The 14,953-nt window shown below is 51.2% G+C and overlaps 1 protein-coding gene across 1 annotated transcript in view; it reads left to right on the top strand.

Annotated features, from left to right (window-relative positions):
* The window catches only part of Shank2 (SH3 and multiple ankyrin repeat domains 2), a 444,659-nt gene that overhangs the window by 81,612 nt on the left and 348,094 nt on the right, over positions 1–14,953 (top strand). The window contains exons 7-8 of the mRNA XM_021202679.2: positions 7,648–7,799; positions 8,977–9,144. Of these exons, the coding sequence (XP_021058338.1) occupies positions 7,648–7,799; positions 8,977–9,144 (320 nt within the window). The remainder of the gene's footprint in view (positions 1–7,647; positions 7,800–8,976; positions 9,145–14,953) is intronic.

The raw sequence follows: 14,953 nt of genomic DNA on the forward strand, positions 1-14,953 counted from the left end.
GAGGCAGAGGCAGAGGCAGAGGCAGAGGCAGAGGCAGAGGCAGAGGCAGAGGCAGAGGCATGTGGAGCTCTGTGAGTTTGAGGCTAGCCTGAACTACAAAGCAAGTTCCAGGATAGTCAAGGCTATGCAGGAAAACCCTGTCTGGAGAGGAGGGATAGGATAGGAGGCTCCTAGGTGTCCCAGGGCCCCTAGACTTTGTCCTCCATGGGCACTGAGAGACAGCTGTGTTACTGTGGCTCCAACATAGGCTGTTAGCTGATAAAAACGAGCAAACGCTGGAGAGAAGCAACAGGACTGCTCAGCGGGTCCTGGTGCAGCACTCCTGGTCAAGGGTGGCTGGTCTGGAGTTACCAGCAAAGGCAGGCCTAGCCATATGTGGCTGCAGAGCACAGCAGACATATGGGTTTGGAAAGGGACACACCGTTCTAGAAACCCTTCCCTACTGTATCCACAGAGGGCTTGGGTTGTTTGTTTGTTTGTTTGTTTGTTGACAGAAATCATTATTTGTAGTTTTGTTGTTTGTTTTAGGTGTGGTGTGTGTGTGTGTGTGTGTGTGTGTGTGTGTGTGTGTGTGTGTGTAGGGCAGAAGGCAACCTTGTGTTTCTCTGGAGCTGTCCATGTCCCCTTTCTTTGAGACGGGGTCTCTCACTGTCTCACCGGCCTGGTGCTCCCAAGCTAGGCTAGGTAGGCCAGCTGGCTGGTCTGCAGACCTGTGTCTGCATCCCCTGCACCGGGGGTGTAAGTGATGCCCCCATGCCTGGCTTTTTATGTAGGTTCGGGGGATCTGAACTCAATTCCTTAGGCATGCACAGAAAACACTTTAGCAGCGGAGCCATCTAACGCCCCAGCCCCACTCTTGTTTCTAGATGGGCGCTTGCCTCCTCAGCTCCCACCGACTTTGGTTATTCCTTCCACATTTTGGAAGCTCCGAGCTGGGTTTGGTGACTTTCTGAGTCACCCTCTGAACAGCAGACTCACTGCACACCAGACCCCGCGGAGAGTCAAATTCAGCTTCCTTCTGAAGGCCAAGGCATGCCACCAGCCTTGGCCTCAGCTCTGCATCTCAGATGCAGCTCCACTGGGGAGCCGTAGCTGAGGCAGCAGTCATTCTGGGTTGACCGACATGCAAGTGACATGGGAATCCTGGTGGGGTGACCTGCCACTTAAAGCCACATGGTCCATCAACAATAGTAGACGTCCATAGCTGCTGGAAATGCCAATTTCATTAAATAATATGAAGACCTGTCCTAGTGGAGGGGTCCTTGGGTCCCTCTCTGCCATGGTGGGACCTCTGGGATGTCAGATGGATGACAGCTCCAAGCCCTGGAAAGGCAGTCACAGTGACAGCCCTGGGGGACATAGTCCATCACTTTCACACTCTGGGTTTCTGAGCTTTGAGGCATGCTCAGATGAGAGAAAGGCATCTGATTAATGAACCGGAAACTTGCCGTACCTCCAAAACCTCCGAGAAAGGCTTGGAATAGCACAGTCCCCTGCCTGGCTGCTCCTGCAGAGCCACTTTGCTCATCTAGATTCACTTCTATGACCTGGTCACCACTGGTCCTAGTCTGCTTTCTATAGCTGTGGTAAGCATAGTGACCAAAAACAGCTGGGTCAGAAAAGGTTTATTGCAGCCTACAGTTGAAGTCTATTGTGAAGGAAAGTCAAGAAATGGATGCCAGGTAGGGACCTTGGCGTGGGAACTGAAGCAGAAGTCATGGAGGAGTGCTGCTTACTGCCTTGCTCACCGTGGGTTGCTCAGCCTGCCTATGGATCCAGCCCAAGTGTGGCATTTCCCAGAGTAGTGAGGACCCTCCCACATCAATAATTCACCAAGAAAATGTGCCACAGGCTTGCCCAGAGGCCAGTCTGATGGAAACATTTTCTCAATCGAGGTTCCCTCTTCCTAGCAGACTCCAGCTTATGTCAAGTTGACAAAAATCCCAGGCAGCACATCAAGTGAGAGGTTCCGGGCAGTGATGCTCCAGAGCTGTCAGTGGGGGTGGGGCTGCTTCTAGCTAAGTTCTTTATCATCCTTGAGAGGTGCTGTTTCCACCCACATATGGCTGTGGTGGACTCCTGGGGAGCCCGGTCCAGCTCCCACATGGCCCAATTAGGAGCTTTTGTGGATATTCTGTTTCCCCTTACTTGGAGCTGTGTGACTTGGGGAGTGGAGGGGCCTGTCTGATGACTTATGGTCTGTGTCTGTCACACAATGAATCGCAGTGCATGATCGATACCCCAGGAATTGCTGTGTCTGGAGGGAGCAGGGTTCTGAGACCTCATAAACATGAGTCTGCAGACAACGAGAGAGATGCGCAAATGAAGGCAGCCCGCCACCAGTTCATAAATACTCCCCCCCCTCCAGTGTGTCGGGTGCGTCTGGTTGGTCCTTGGAGTTCTAATAACGAGGCCTATTGTTAGGCAAGAACTCGGATGCGGTACCTAGTTATTTTGCAATCCTTCTTTATGTTCCTGCTCCCATAGGAGCATGGGAAGCTCATGAGCTAGAAGATAAGGTTCATCAAATATGGAAGGTGGACCACGAAAGACAGCCTGGGAAGGAGATGAGTCTGGGATTGGGTCTAGGGTCCATAAAGAACCAGTTTTAGGGTCACAGAACAATCCCACTGGGCAGCTGGGATGTAGCTCAGAGCCAGAGCATACAGAGCCTGTATGCCTGAGGTCTTGGGTTCCAATCCAACAACAACAAACAATGAACGGATACGGTGGCATACACTTTGCAATTCCAACACTCAGGGTGGGGAGGCAAGAGGATCCAGAGTTCAAGGCCATCCTCAGCTACATAGCAAGTTGGAAACTAGCCTAGGATACATAAGACCATGTCTCAAAATAATTGATTGATTAACTCTAGCCCTAAGTGTGGACATTCCCACATGTACCTGCTCCAGCCCCTCTGTCACTAACAGTCAAAACTGGTGTACTGTGTTTGTCTCAACTGAGGCTCAGGGGTTACACACTAGGGCCACTCTTAGGGGTCACAGATTCTGTGGGGTTTGACAAGCATGAGACTTCTGTACCCACCATCCAGCATCATCGGGGACCCCATCACTGTCTACACACCCCATGTGCTTGGCCGTCTTCTCTCAGCCACAGTCACCTTGTCCCTGTTGTCACCTCCTTTCCTACGATGTCACTGTGGGAACTGGGCAGTATGTTGCAGCCACACCGGCTTCATTCATTCAGTGGCCCGTGCCTAAGTTTCATCTGTGTGTTTGTGTCTCTTTAACATATTTACTTAATTGTGTGTTGGGGAAGTATGTTCACATATGTGAACATATGTGGAGGTCAGAGGAACTCTGTGGAGTCGTTTCTCGCCTTTCACTTCTATGTGGGGGTCCGGGGATTGAACTCAGATTCTTGGGTTTTCTCTGCAAGCACTTTACCTACTGAGCCCTCTCAGTTGGCCCAGATGAATTCTTCAGAGTTCTAAATAACATTCTTCTCTTTCAGTAGGTTGCTTTTTAATTTATTGACTTAGAATAGAAAAATGAGTCCATGCAATCTTTAACAGTTATGAACATAGGTTTTTCCTTTCCTCTTCCTTTTTATTTTTGCATTTTTCAGATAGTTCAGGCTGATCTTAGACTCAAAGCAATCCTCCTGCCTCAACTTCTCAGAGTGCTGAGAAATAGGTCTATGCTACCATACCCAGCTTAGACATAGATTTTCAGCTTTCTTGTGCAAACTCCTAGAGCATGAGTGTGGCTGGGTACAATGTGCTTGATTTAAAAATATATATACCTATAATTATTTCAGGTATATGGCTGTTTTGCCTGCCTGCATGTCTGTGTACCACAATGTACAGTGCCAGTGGCGGCTAAAAGAGGACATCAGACCTGGAACAGGAGTTACAGACAGTTATAACCCTTCATCTGAGTCTTAGGGTTTCTACTGCTGTGATAAAACACCAGGACCAAAAAGCAAGTTTGAGAGAAAAGGGTTTATGTAGCTTATACTTCCATATCACTGGTCATTATTGAAGGAGGTCAGAACAGGAACTCAAACAGGGTAGGGACCTGGAGGCAGGAGCTGACACAGAAGCCATGGAAGCGAGCTTCTTACTGACTTGTTCCCCATGACTTGCTTCATAATAGAAGCCTGGACCACCAGCCCAGGGACGGTGCCATCCACAATGCGCTGGGCACTTCCCATCCATCACTAATTAAGAAAATGCCCTCCAGGCTTGTCTACAGCCTGATCTTACAGAGGCATTTTCTTAATTGAGGCTTCTCCTCTTTAAATGACTAATTCGTATAAACACTTGACATAAAACTGTTCAACACAAAGTGGTTGCTGGGCATTGAACCCAGGCTCTCTAGAAGGGCAGTTGGTGCTCTTAACTGCTGAGTCTCCTCTCTAGCCCCATTGTGCTTTGTTTTGTAAGAGTATGCTGAGCTGTCCTTCACAACACCCTAGGTGGCTGCGCCCAGTCTCATTTGTGTCAGTGATGAAGGAGCAGGGCCCTCTGTCCTCGAGGGTTAAGGGCTCAGTGTTTGGTGTTTTGCTGTTCTGAGTAGCTGCAGCATGACCCCTGCAGGGTGTCAACTGGAGGTGTGAGTGCATCTCCTAGGAACCTGGGGCACAGCACACAGTGTCCCAGGTGTTGCACATGTAACTCACCATCTGTCAGTTCTCTTTGCTGAGGATCTTTTTATTATTATTTTTTATTTTTTTTGGGTTTTCGAGACAGGGTTTCTCTGTATAGCCCTGGCTGTCCTGGAACTCACTTTGTAGACCAGGCTGGCCTCGAACTCAGAAATCCTCCTGCCTCTGCCTCCCGAGAAAAAGGAAAAGGAAACGAAAAGCTTTGGCTTAGGGAGTTTCTGTAGACCGCTCACCCATTGCTACCCTTTGACATCAGTGTGGCATATTTTGCCACCATTGGCCCTCAGATCCACATACGAGTGTTATAAAGCCCATGCACTATTCTGATTTCCTCAGTTTCCCTAGATGTTTTCTTCCTGTTAGAGGATCTCAGGGCCCTGAGGCATCTTTACTTGCCATGTCTCTGTAGACGGCATGGCTTTCATGGTTGCTTGGACTTGATGACCCTGGCAGCTTTGAGGAATAGCCTGGTATTCAGGTGCTCCTCTGTGCACATTTGTCCAGTGTTTTCTTCCTGACTGACCTAGATTCTGTGAACAGGAGGAAGTCTGGGAGGAAGAAGGCAGAAGAGAAGCTGCTCCTTGGGTGGGGGCTCCTGCTGACCCCCAACTGACTGTTGTGATGCTGACCTCCCCCAGCATGGCCCTGATGGCAGCTTTTCTTCCCTGAGAGCCACCTGCTGAGCCTGTCCCATACAGTTGTTAAGGAGTGGGGACTTATGTCCTGCCTCCTGGAGGGCCCAATGGAGACTCCTGTCTGTTTGTGAGATTGTCCCCCCTGCTGCCACTTACTGGTCACCCAGTCTCTGTGTGGGTTGTGCTTTATGCAGGGGTCCCTGCGGGATGGGATTCAGGATCCCTAAGGTCTGAGCTCCAGCTGTGCTCATGTCACACAGAACCTGTGCACATCCCCTGGCAGCCTGCAGCATCTCCAGATTGCTTATAAAACCTGATTCATGGACGCTGTGAAAACCACTCTGACATTGTGTTATTTCTTGGTTATATTTTATTGTTGTTATTTTTCAAATCTGTATACTGCATTAACTTTCCCCGGGAAGATGTGAATGAACGTCTGTTCACTCTGGATAGAGCAGAACAAAGAAACAACCCCAAGCCCAGACCAATGACTTCATCAGGCTGAGTGACAGAAGCAGTGATGGGTCATTCACAGGAGCCTTGGAGAAGGGTTACCCTAGAACAGCTGCATCGCTGCAAAGCCCCACCCCTACTTGGGTAATGTCCCCCTATCTGCAAAATGGAGCCCTGCTTCATTAACCTCCAGTATGTATCCTATAGCACCTTGGAAGAGACCACAGGTAGTGGGGCAGAATTTCATACTCCTGGGAGGGAAGGCCAGGTGGGAGCAGCTGGATCTCAGGTCTGGGTCTGATGACCTTCCTCTCCCTCCCCTTGTCCTATGAGAGAATGTCCACCGGCCTGACCTTGGGGCACTCTTTCGGGCATCAGCTGCTCTGGCGAAGATGGGGCCCAGCCAGTATGAGAGGAAAGTGTTTCCTGATGCTGGGGTTGGCTCGGCTCACTAGTGAGTGCCTGGCTGACACTGTGGCCTCTGCTAGAAAGCAGTTCCCCAGGGCGCATTTGTTCTGCATCTTGCATTTCACATTTGGGGTGGCTTAGGTCAGCCTGTGTGCCCCACCTCCAGTCCCCACATCTGTGATACATTCACACACACACACACACACACACACACACACACACNCACACACACACACACACACACACACACACACACACAGTGGTACCCTCCAGCTGCTGCTCTGAGTCCCTTACATCCCCTTCTTGCCCTTCCTGGTGTGGTGTGTTCTATCCCCTGTAGCCTGGCTGGAGCCCTCAGCTGGCCTGCCAGGGTCCCACCTCTTTCCCTTCCTCCTGGTGTCTCTTGGAATACACCTGGTTACCTCCCAGCGACAATGTTCCCAGGATATTGCTAGGGTGATGGTGTGTGTATGAGGTAAAGTGACCCAAATTCGGGTACCAGCCTCTGCTCAGGTGTACTTGCTAAGTTCTAACATGTTTTAAAAACCAAGGAGATTTCAACATGTGAAAGATGAGGACTATTTTTCAAGACACTGTGTTGCACACACCCGTGTGGGGCCAGCTCACACGTAACCTGAGGCCCACTGTTTTGACTGGACGTGGCCAGCAAGCCCTCAGGATCCACCTGTCTCTGCTGGGGTGACAGACATGTACACTTGCACTCCGCTTCTACGTGGGTGCTGGGGATCACTGTGTGACAGGCACCCTACCCACTGAGCTTCCTCCCCTGCCTCAAGATGGAGACTCAAGACCAACAGTGCTCAACCTGTGGGTCGCAACTCCTTTAGGGGGTTGAACAACCCTGTCAGAGGGGTCGCATATCAGAACTTTACCCGATGATGCATAACAGTAGCAAATTTTCCGTTATGAAGTAGCGACAAAACAATTTTCTAGCTGGGGGCTTGCCACATGGGGAACCGTATTAAAGGGTTACAGCGTCAGGAAGATTGAGGACTGCTACTGTGAAATGTTGTCACTCTGGGTCACAGAAACTTGTAGGTTGTCCTGGTGATCCGTGGTCACTTGAATGTGGCACCTAGGGGATCTCAGGCCTTATCTCTGACAGCCACAAAGAGACTGCATGCATCATGGAATGGAGAGAGAAAAGGTGCCGAGCCAGCCTTCTCAGTGTCCAATGAGGTCTCTCCAGTCGCGCCTATGAGGGACGTGTCAAGATAGGGCCCAGGCTTCTGTCCTCAGTGAGTGTGCTGGAACTCTCCAGTACTCCAGAGCCCACACTGTGGAACCCCTGCTGCTACTATTTTGATTTACACGTGTGACCCCTTGTGTCTCTGTCATTGTCACGAGGTTGTCTGAGTCACCTGACAGTGTGAGAAACGGGAAGCGTAGGTTCACAGAAAGAGCTGCCCAGTTTCAAGCGCTCTAACAGGGCGGAGTGCACAGCGGGGCTTGGCAGCCCTCTCCGTACTTGTTCTAATGCCTCTTTGTTTGGTCCCCTCAGAGACGCCCCTGACCCTGGCTGCCCAGCTCGATGACTCCATGGAGGTCATCAAAGCTCTCAGAAACGGGGGTGCACATTTGGACTTCCGCTCCAGGGATGGGATGACTGCCCTTCACAAGGCTGCCCGGATGAGGAACCAGGTTGCTCTGAAGGTATGTCCTGAGCCTGCCTTGTGTGGGCAGCAGGGTCCTTTATCTGGTCCCTGAGCTGTTGTCACAATGGCCTTTTCTCTAGGGAACCATGGATCTACCCTCACTGGAGCTCGGAAGGGCAGCTGAATGTCAGGCTCTCCTGTCACCTCTGTGCTATAGCTGCTTCTAGAATTACTCACCTTAAGCTACCTTGATCCCTCTAGTCCACAGAAGGGCTCATGTTTCCAACGCATGAGTTGGTGCTAAACCCTGTCGTTGTCCCTTAGAGGAGGCCGCAAATCTAGTAGAAGTACTGACAGCATTGTTGCGCCCCCCCCCCCTGCATTGCATCTCTGGGAGCCAGACAGCTGTACCCACACCCATCTTCTCCTGAACTTCCATGTGGCATATAGTACACCAGTTTTCCCCGTGGCCATCTTTCCAACCCCCTTTTCCCATGCCTGCCATTCCAGGTCCATTCCCCCTACACACCTGTCTTTCCCACCACCATCTCTCCCCCCCACCCCTTTCCCATGTCTGTCTTCTCAGGCCTGTCTTCTCCGTCCTCCCCATACCCTTCTCCCCACACAGTCCTCCCCATGCCCATCTCTTCCCCACTGCCAGGCTCTTCCTTTCTTCCTTCCCCATCTTCCTTCCTCCCACATCTTTGTTCCTTGCCCCTGTCTGGCAGCACAGGCAGCCTTGTCCAGAGAGAAGGTGGCTCCTGATGAGGAGGCTGCAGCTTGAGCCAAGATGGAGGCTGTCCTCTCATTCCTGTCATCCCTACTTCACCTCGGCTGCACCTTCCTACATGTTCCTGCCCCTGCCCCGGGGCTCACTACCCCTGACTCACTGGGGTCCCACTGTCCCGTGTGTACGTTCAAATGCTATGTCTCTCCTTACCAGATGTTACCCGGGTGGCTCTCTGTAGCTATCTCCTGGGATACAGGAGTCTAGGTGCCAGCAGGAACCTGTCAAGGAGCCACAGCTGTCAACCGTCTCTCACGTGGGTGCAGGTGCTGTGCCTGCATCCCCAAATATCACCTGTCACCTTGATTGGCAGTTAGGACTCTCCAGTTTTGTGTGTGCCAGGGGAAGACATCAGGTGTCCAGGCATGTCTCAGCCTGTGGGAAACCGGTCCACGTGTGTATTCATTCCATGTACGAGACCGGTGACAACTTTAACTTCTTCCCCTAGACCCTCCTGGAGCTCGGCGCCTCCCCAGATTACAAAGACAGCTACGGACTCACGCCGCTGTATCACACAGCCATTGTGGGGGGCGACCCTTACTGCTGCGAGCTCCTTCTCCACGAGCATGCCTCCGTGTGCTGCAAGGATGAGAATGGCTGGCACGAGATCCACCAGGTATGGCTCCGCTCGCCGTGCCAGCTGCTGAGACCCTAGCCATGGCTCCGTTCGCCATGCCAGCTGCTGAGACCCTAGCCATGGCTCCGCTCGCCATGCCGGCTGCTGAGACCCTAGCCCTGTGACGCCGGACCCAGTCCACAGAACAACTGAGTGCCAGGCCCTGAAAGGTTTACATTAATCATCAGCATATGCATGCTGACACATTTATGGCTATCTCCCACTGTGCAGGAGAAACTAGGTGGCCACGTGAGGCTGCTGTGTAACTACAACAAACCGTTAATTAGAGTGGGGATGGGGCCGAAGGTGTGCATCTCTGTCCATGATATCTAGGCCCTGACACTCTAGGAACATGGCAAAGAAGGCACTAAGACCCAGGATAAGGCCTGATAGCTTTGCACAAGGCCTGAGATTTTCAGACATTACCTTCTAATCATGAGACTGGGAAACATATCACCTATAACCTTTTGCCGGTGAAACTGGAAGGTGTGTCACCTATGACCTTGTAACCATAGGGCCAGGAAGTGTGATACCTATGACCCTGTCAAGAAACAAATTCGCCTGATGGTTCTAGAAGAGCTATCTCTCATGACCCAGGGGTAGGAAGGAAGGGTTCAAGTTCAAACTGAGTCCTGTATACCAGCCAAGCAGCTGGGGGAGCCATTGCCAGCTCCCCATTTTTAGACTGGAAGGGATTTCTGAGAAGGTGGGGCTGGCTGGGTGGAGTTAAGCCAGCATAGCTGAGCTCAGAGGGCTAGTGGAAGGAATATTGAGTCCTCCAAAGCTGGAGATTATAGCCTGGAAGTCAAGGCTTTTGCTTCTGGTGGAGTAAGAGTCTGGGTGGGTGCGCAGGAAGGTTGGGGAAGAGAGCAGGGATAATCTCTCCTTGGCCTTGATGTGGCTGGCGGTTGCACATCATGATTCTTGGTCTCTCCATCAATCTCTCAATGCCTGTGGTACCTCCCATATCTGCCCCTCCTGGAGGGAGGAGTTGCATGCCCACCCAGTGCCATCCAGGGCCCACGGCTGCAGGCTGTAACAGAGAGGGAGGGAGGTCCCGCTCTCCCCTGGCCTGTCACTTATGGGGTTCAGCAACTCTGGATTGTGGGGCCCCACAGCTTGGAGAAAGTCCCTGGGCCTACATGGGCTGAGTGGTACTCTTTGACACCTGCTGCTGGAACCCCAGGCACACACTGTGTGGGGACATCTGAGCAGCAGGCATGATGGCTATCTCGTCCATGTAGCTGATGTGAGACCTACTGTTGTTCCCATGCTTATTCTGTGAGGGAATTTCTTCCCACAGTACCTAACCTTAGGTGACAGACTGCTGGGACATAGTATGAGGTGCTGGCTCAGAGTAATTCTAGCCACTGCTCTGACGGAGTGCTTACTGTAAGATGGGATGGGTGTTTAAGAAACCAGTAGACTTTAGGGAAACAGGTGACTCTCCACACAAGCAGAGGCCCTTTTGGGGAAGCCAGAGGCACCTAGAAAACCCCAGCTCTGTCCCAGATGCCTTCAGGCTCCAGATACAGCACCAGCCTCTCACCAGGCTCCCAGCCTCCCTGTGGAGTTCACCCTGGCAGCCCCATCACTGTGGAAAACAACTTTTTAAAATATTATGATTTCTGATCTCTCTCCCTGTGCCTCCATATATATATATATATTTCAAAGTCCAGCCATCTCTGAGGACCCTCGGGGGTCCCATTCCAGGACTTCCCAGTGATACCAAGATTCGAGATGCTCCAATCCCTTCTGTGATGCTGTGTGGCATTTATTACACACATCTACCCAGGCCTGTTCAGTCATCTTCAGGTTATTCTCTTGATTTTCTTTTTTGAGACAGGGTCTCAATCTGTGGCCTGGGGTATCCTGGAACCAAGAACAAGCTAGCTTTGAACTTTAGGGAATCTGCCTGCCTCTGCCTCCCAGGGTTGGAATTACAGGCATGATATACAATAACCTGAATGATTTAAGTTTTTTTGGAGAGTGATGGTTCTACCATGTTTAAGGACAAGAAGAAAAAGAAGTCTGTGTGTGTTTAGCACAGATGCAACATTTCCCAGGTATTTCTTCTCTCCGTGGCTGTAGACTCTGTAGGTGACAGATTCACAGATACAGAGCGCAGGCGGTGTACACATTCCTACCCTAGCTGTTCTGTCTCTTTGGAGAACCCTAACGTTTGCAGCCGTGAGGACTGGGGTAGCATCTTGCCCACCTGCTTCCCTCTCTCCTCTCAATCCTTGCTGCTTCCCCTTCCCTCCCTGGGCCAAGGTTGTGCCCGGCCACCAAGAGAGCTCACTCCCTCCTGTGGTGTGGGGCAGGGTTGAGAATAGCTTCCCTGTTGTTCAGCTGTTTCCCTGGTCTGGCCCTGACTCCTGCTCGGTACCTGCTTGTTTATATCTGCAGAGGCTTCACGGGGCTCCTGGCCTGTGGTCCCCCACCCCACCCCCCACCTCCCCAGCACTGGCCGGGGACTCCACTGGCCATCTACTATTCACACAGCCATGAATGCTGCTGACCGATGGTTAGTGACACCTGCCACCCACTCAGTGTTCTGACACCAGGATGAAGCGGTGGACAGAGACTCTGCCCTAGGAGAGAAGCTAGAGGGGAAACAAACAGATATTTAAAAGATCGCAAGCGTGTGTATACACATATGTGTGGACATGTAGGAAGCAGGTATATGTACTCTGTGTCCCTATGTGATAGTAGTTTCTGGGCTCACATAGTGACAGCAGACACCCGTGTCCTGGAGCAGAAAATGGGTGGTTGTGGCTCCTCTGCTCTGCATATTTACAGCTTCTTCACCCATGTCTCTCTGTCTCCCTCCCTCCCTCCCTCCGTCCCTCCCTCCCTCCCTCCCTCCCCTCCAGCCTTCTTGCCTCTCCCTTCACCAGGGCAGCCCCTCTTCACAGTCCAGTGACACCACAGTTACAGGTCTGGCCCTTTCCATGTAAACCATGTGACCCTGGTTCTTACCTTGGACAGCCCTTGGCTGTGGGACCTTGGCTGTCTCTGATTCCTGGGCCCCACAGATGCCAAGTTCCATCTTGGGTCTGGGTTGAGAACTTGACCACTTCAGTGCCACCCACACCTGTCAGTCCCTCAGCCCCTCAGCCCACAGACCATGGTTCTTTGGAGACCTTGGACGACTTTACACTGTTGACTGTTGAAGCCTGTCTCTTGCCTTTTCTTGCAGGGTTTGAACTGCCCTCTAGTGGTCAAGTTAGTTTCAATCTAGCCTGGGAACCTTGGCTTTTGTCTCTCGTAGCTGCAGGTTGCCCTATACTAAACAGGTGACCCTGGGCTGACCTGGAAGGAGGAGAAGGCACAGCCAACACCTCCTAGGCTATCCTTCCAGCCACAGTTTACACTTACCCAGCTAAACACTGCTCCAGCCACTCCCTACATATACCCTCAAAGTAACCGCAGCAGAGTATTTCCTGTTCCTGTCAACAGGCAAATGAACAGGCCCAGAGAGGGTACCTAACTTGGCTAAGGTCACACAGTGAGCAGTTGGCTGAATGAAATTGATCCCTGCCTTGTCTTATCTCATTGCCTTCTCCTTCATCTTACCTGCAGACCTCTCAAGCAGAAATCATTCTTAACATAACTGTGTTTGTGGAGGAAGAAGTGGCACGGGGTGGGTGGGTTTTGTAGGGGTCCACCTAGACTAGTTCTGGCCCTCTTAGAACAGTCCCAGAGCCCCAGATTTCTGGGCTCAGAATTTAAAGTTGCTTTCTCTGTGAGTAGCACCACCTTCTGATATAGCATCCTGCTGTGGAGATGGCTGCTTTTTCCTGGTGGCCCGTGGAGTTACCTCCTGGTAGCACACATGGCACAGGTCTAGCCAGCTCCCTGGGGTTCTCAGAGTTGTCTCTTGGCTGTCTGTTCCGAAGCTAGATTTACATCATGGGACATTTCTGCTGAGGTGTGTGATGGGCAGGTGCTGCTGCCAGCTATATCTAGATCTTTTGTTTGAATTCACATCTGCAAACTAATATCTTTTAAGAAACATTTATGTTTTTATGTATGTCTGTGTGTATGTGTGTGGGCATGAGCTTGTGGGTTCAGGTACCCATGGAAGTCAGAAGAGGGTGTCAGATCCCCTGAGCCTGGAGTTACAGGAAATTGTGAGCCACCCAGCGTGGGTGCTGGGAACTGAACTTGGGCCCTTTGGAAGAGCAGGGAGCTTTCTTCAAATTTTGTCTTAATTGTTGGATATTTTTATTTTATGTGTATAAGTGTTACACCTGCATGTATGTGTGCCGTATGTGTGCAGTGCTCTTGAAGGCCAGAAGAGGGCACTGAATTATCTGGAATTGAAGTTGCAGATGGTTTTGAGCTGCCATGGCAGCCCTGGGAATTGAACCCAGGTCCTCTGGAAGAACAGGAAGCATTCTTAACTGCTGAGCTCCCTTTCCAGCCCTTGAACTCATTATCTTTAAAGTTTGTTGTTTAAATACCACTATTTCTTTTCTTTGTTCCTTGAATAAATACATGTTCAGCATGGACACCTGGGAAAGCACGCGCGCGCGCGCACACACACACACACACACACACACACACACACTTATTTTTTATTATTATTTTCTTTATTTACATTTCAAATCCTATCCTGAAAGTTCCCTATACCCGCCCCGCCCCTGCTCCCCTACCCACCCACTCCCACTACTTGGCCCTGGCCTTCCCCTGTGCTGGGCCATATAAAGTTTGCAAAACCAAGGGGCCTCTCTTCCCAAAATGGCCGATTAGGCCATCTTCTGCTACATATGCAGCTAGAGACTCAAGCTCAGGGGGTACTGGTTAGTTCATATTGTTGTTGCACCTACAGGGTTGCAGCCCCCTTCAGCTCCTTGGGTACTTTCTCTAGCTCCTCCATTGGGGGCCCTGTGCTCCATCCAATAACTGACTGTGAGCGTCCACTTCTTGTTTGCCAGACACTGGCATAGTCTCACAAGAGGCTGCTATATCAGGGTCCCTTCAGCAGAATCTTGCTGGCATGTGCATTAGTATCTGGGTTTGGTGGCTGATGATGGGATGGATTCCTGGATGAGGTAGTTTCTGGATGGTCCATCCTTTCATCTTAGCTCTAAATTTTGTCTCTGTACCTAACACCTCCTTAAAGAAGCCAAATGCATTCCCACCACTGGTGGGACCTGGGAGTTTTCAGTTCTGTTCCTCCCCACTGCCCCCAACACATATACAGCTGTAGTGCAGCCTGTAGTGAGTTGGGTCCAACGCAGACAAGCTTCTCAGGGAGAGGAGAGCCACTTGGCTAAGTGACTAGGTCATGATGGCTCACATGGACCCGACTTACTCCCGTGCTCTATGAGTCCACATCATCAGTGTGGGGTCACCTCCTCATACCACCCATGGAGTGATTTTTGTCCAGTATGGGCAGACTGGGATGGAAATCCCCTCATACTTCCTAGGTGGCCAGGGCAAGGGCAGTGCCTCCTCAGGTATTTCAGAGCTCTTGAAACAGCTGAATGTTAGAGCATCTGTGATACACTTTCTACGATGCCTGTGCTCTAGAGCTCAGTTTGTGTTCTCAGCATACACATGACCTTCTCCACAGTCATCATCCTGCTAAGTCCTATACTGTGACCTCACAGGGCTGACTCCTATACTGTGACCTCACAGGGCTGACTCCTATACTGTGACCTCACAGGGCTGACTCCTATACTGTGGCCTCCAGGGCTGACTCCTATACTGTGGCCTCACAGGGCTGACTCCTATACTGTGGCCTCACAGGGCTGACTCCTATACTGTGACCTCACAGGGCTGACTCCTATACTGTGAC

This window comes from Mus pahari, chromosome 1 (genome assembly GCF_900095145.1).
Source record: "Mus pahari chromosome 1, PAHARI_EIJ_v1.1, whole genome shotgun sequence".
Classification (NCBI taxonomy): Eukaryota; Metazoa; Chordata; class Mammalia; order Rodentia; family Muridae; genus Mus; species Mus pahari.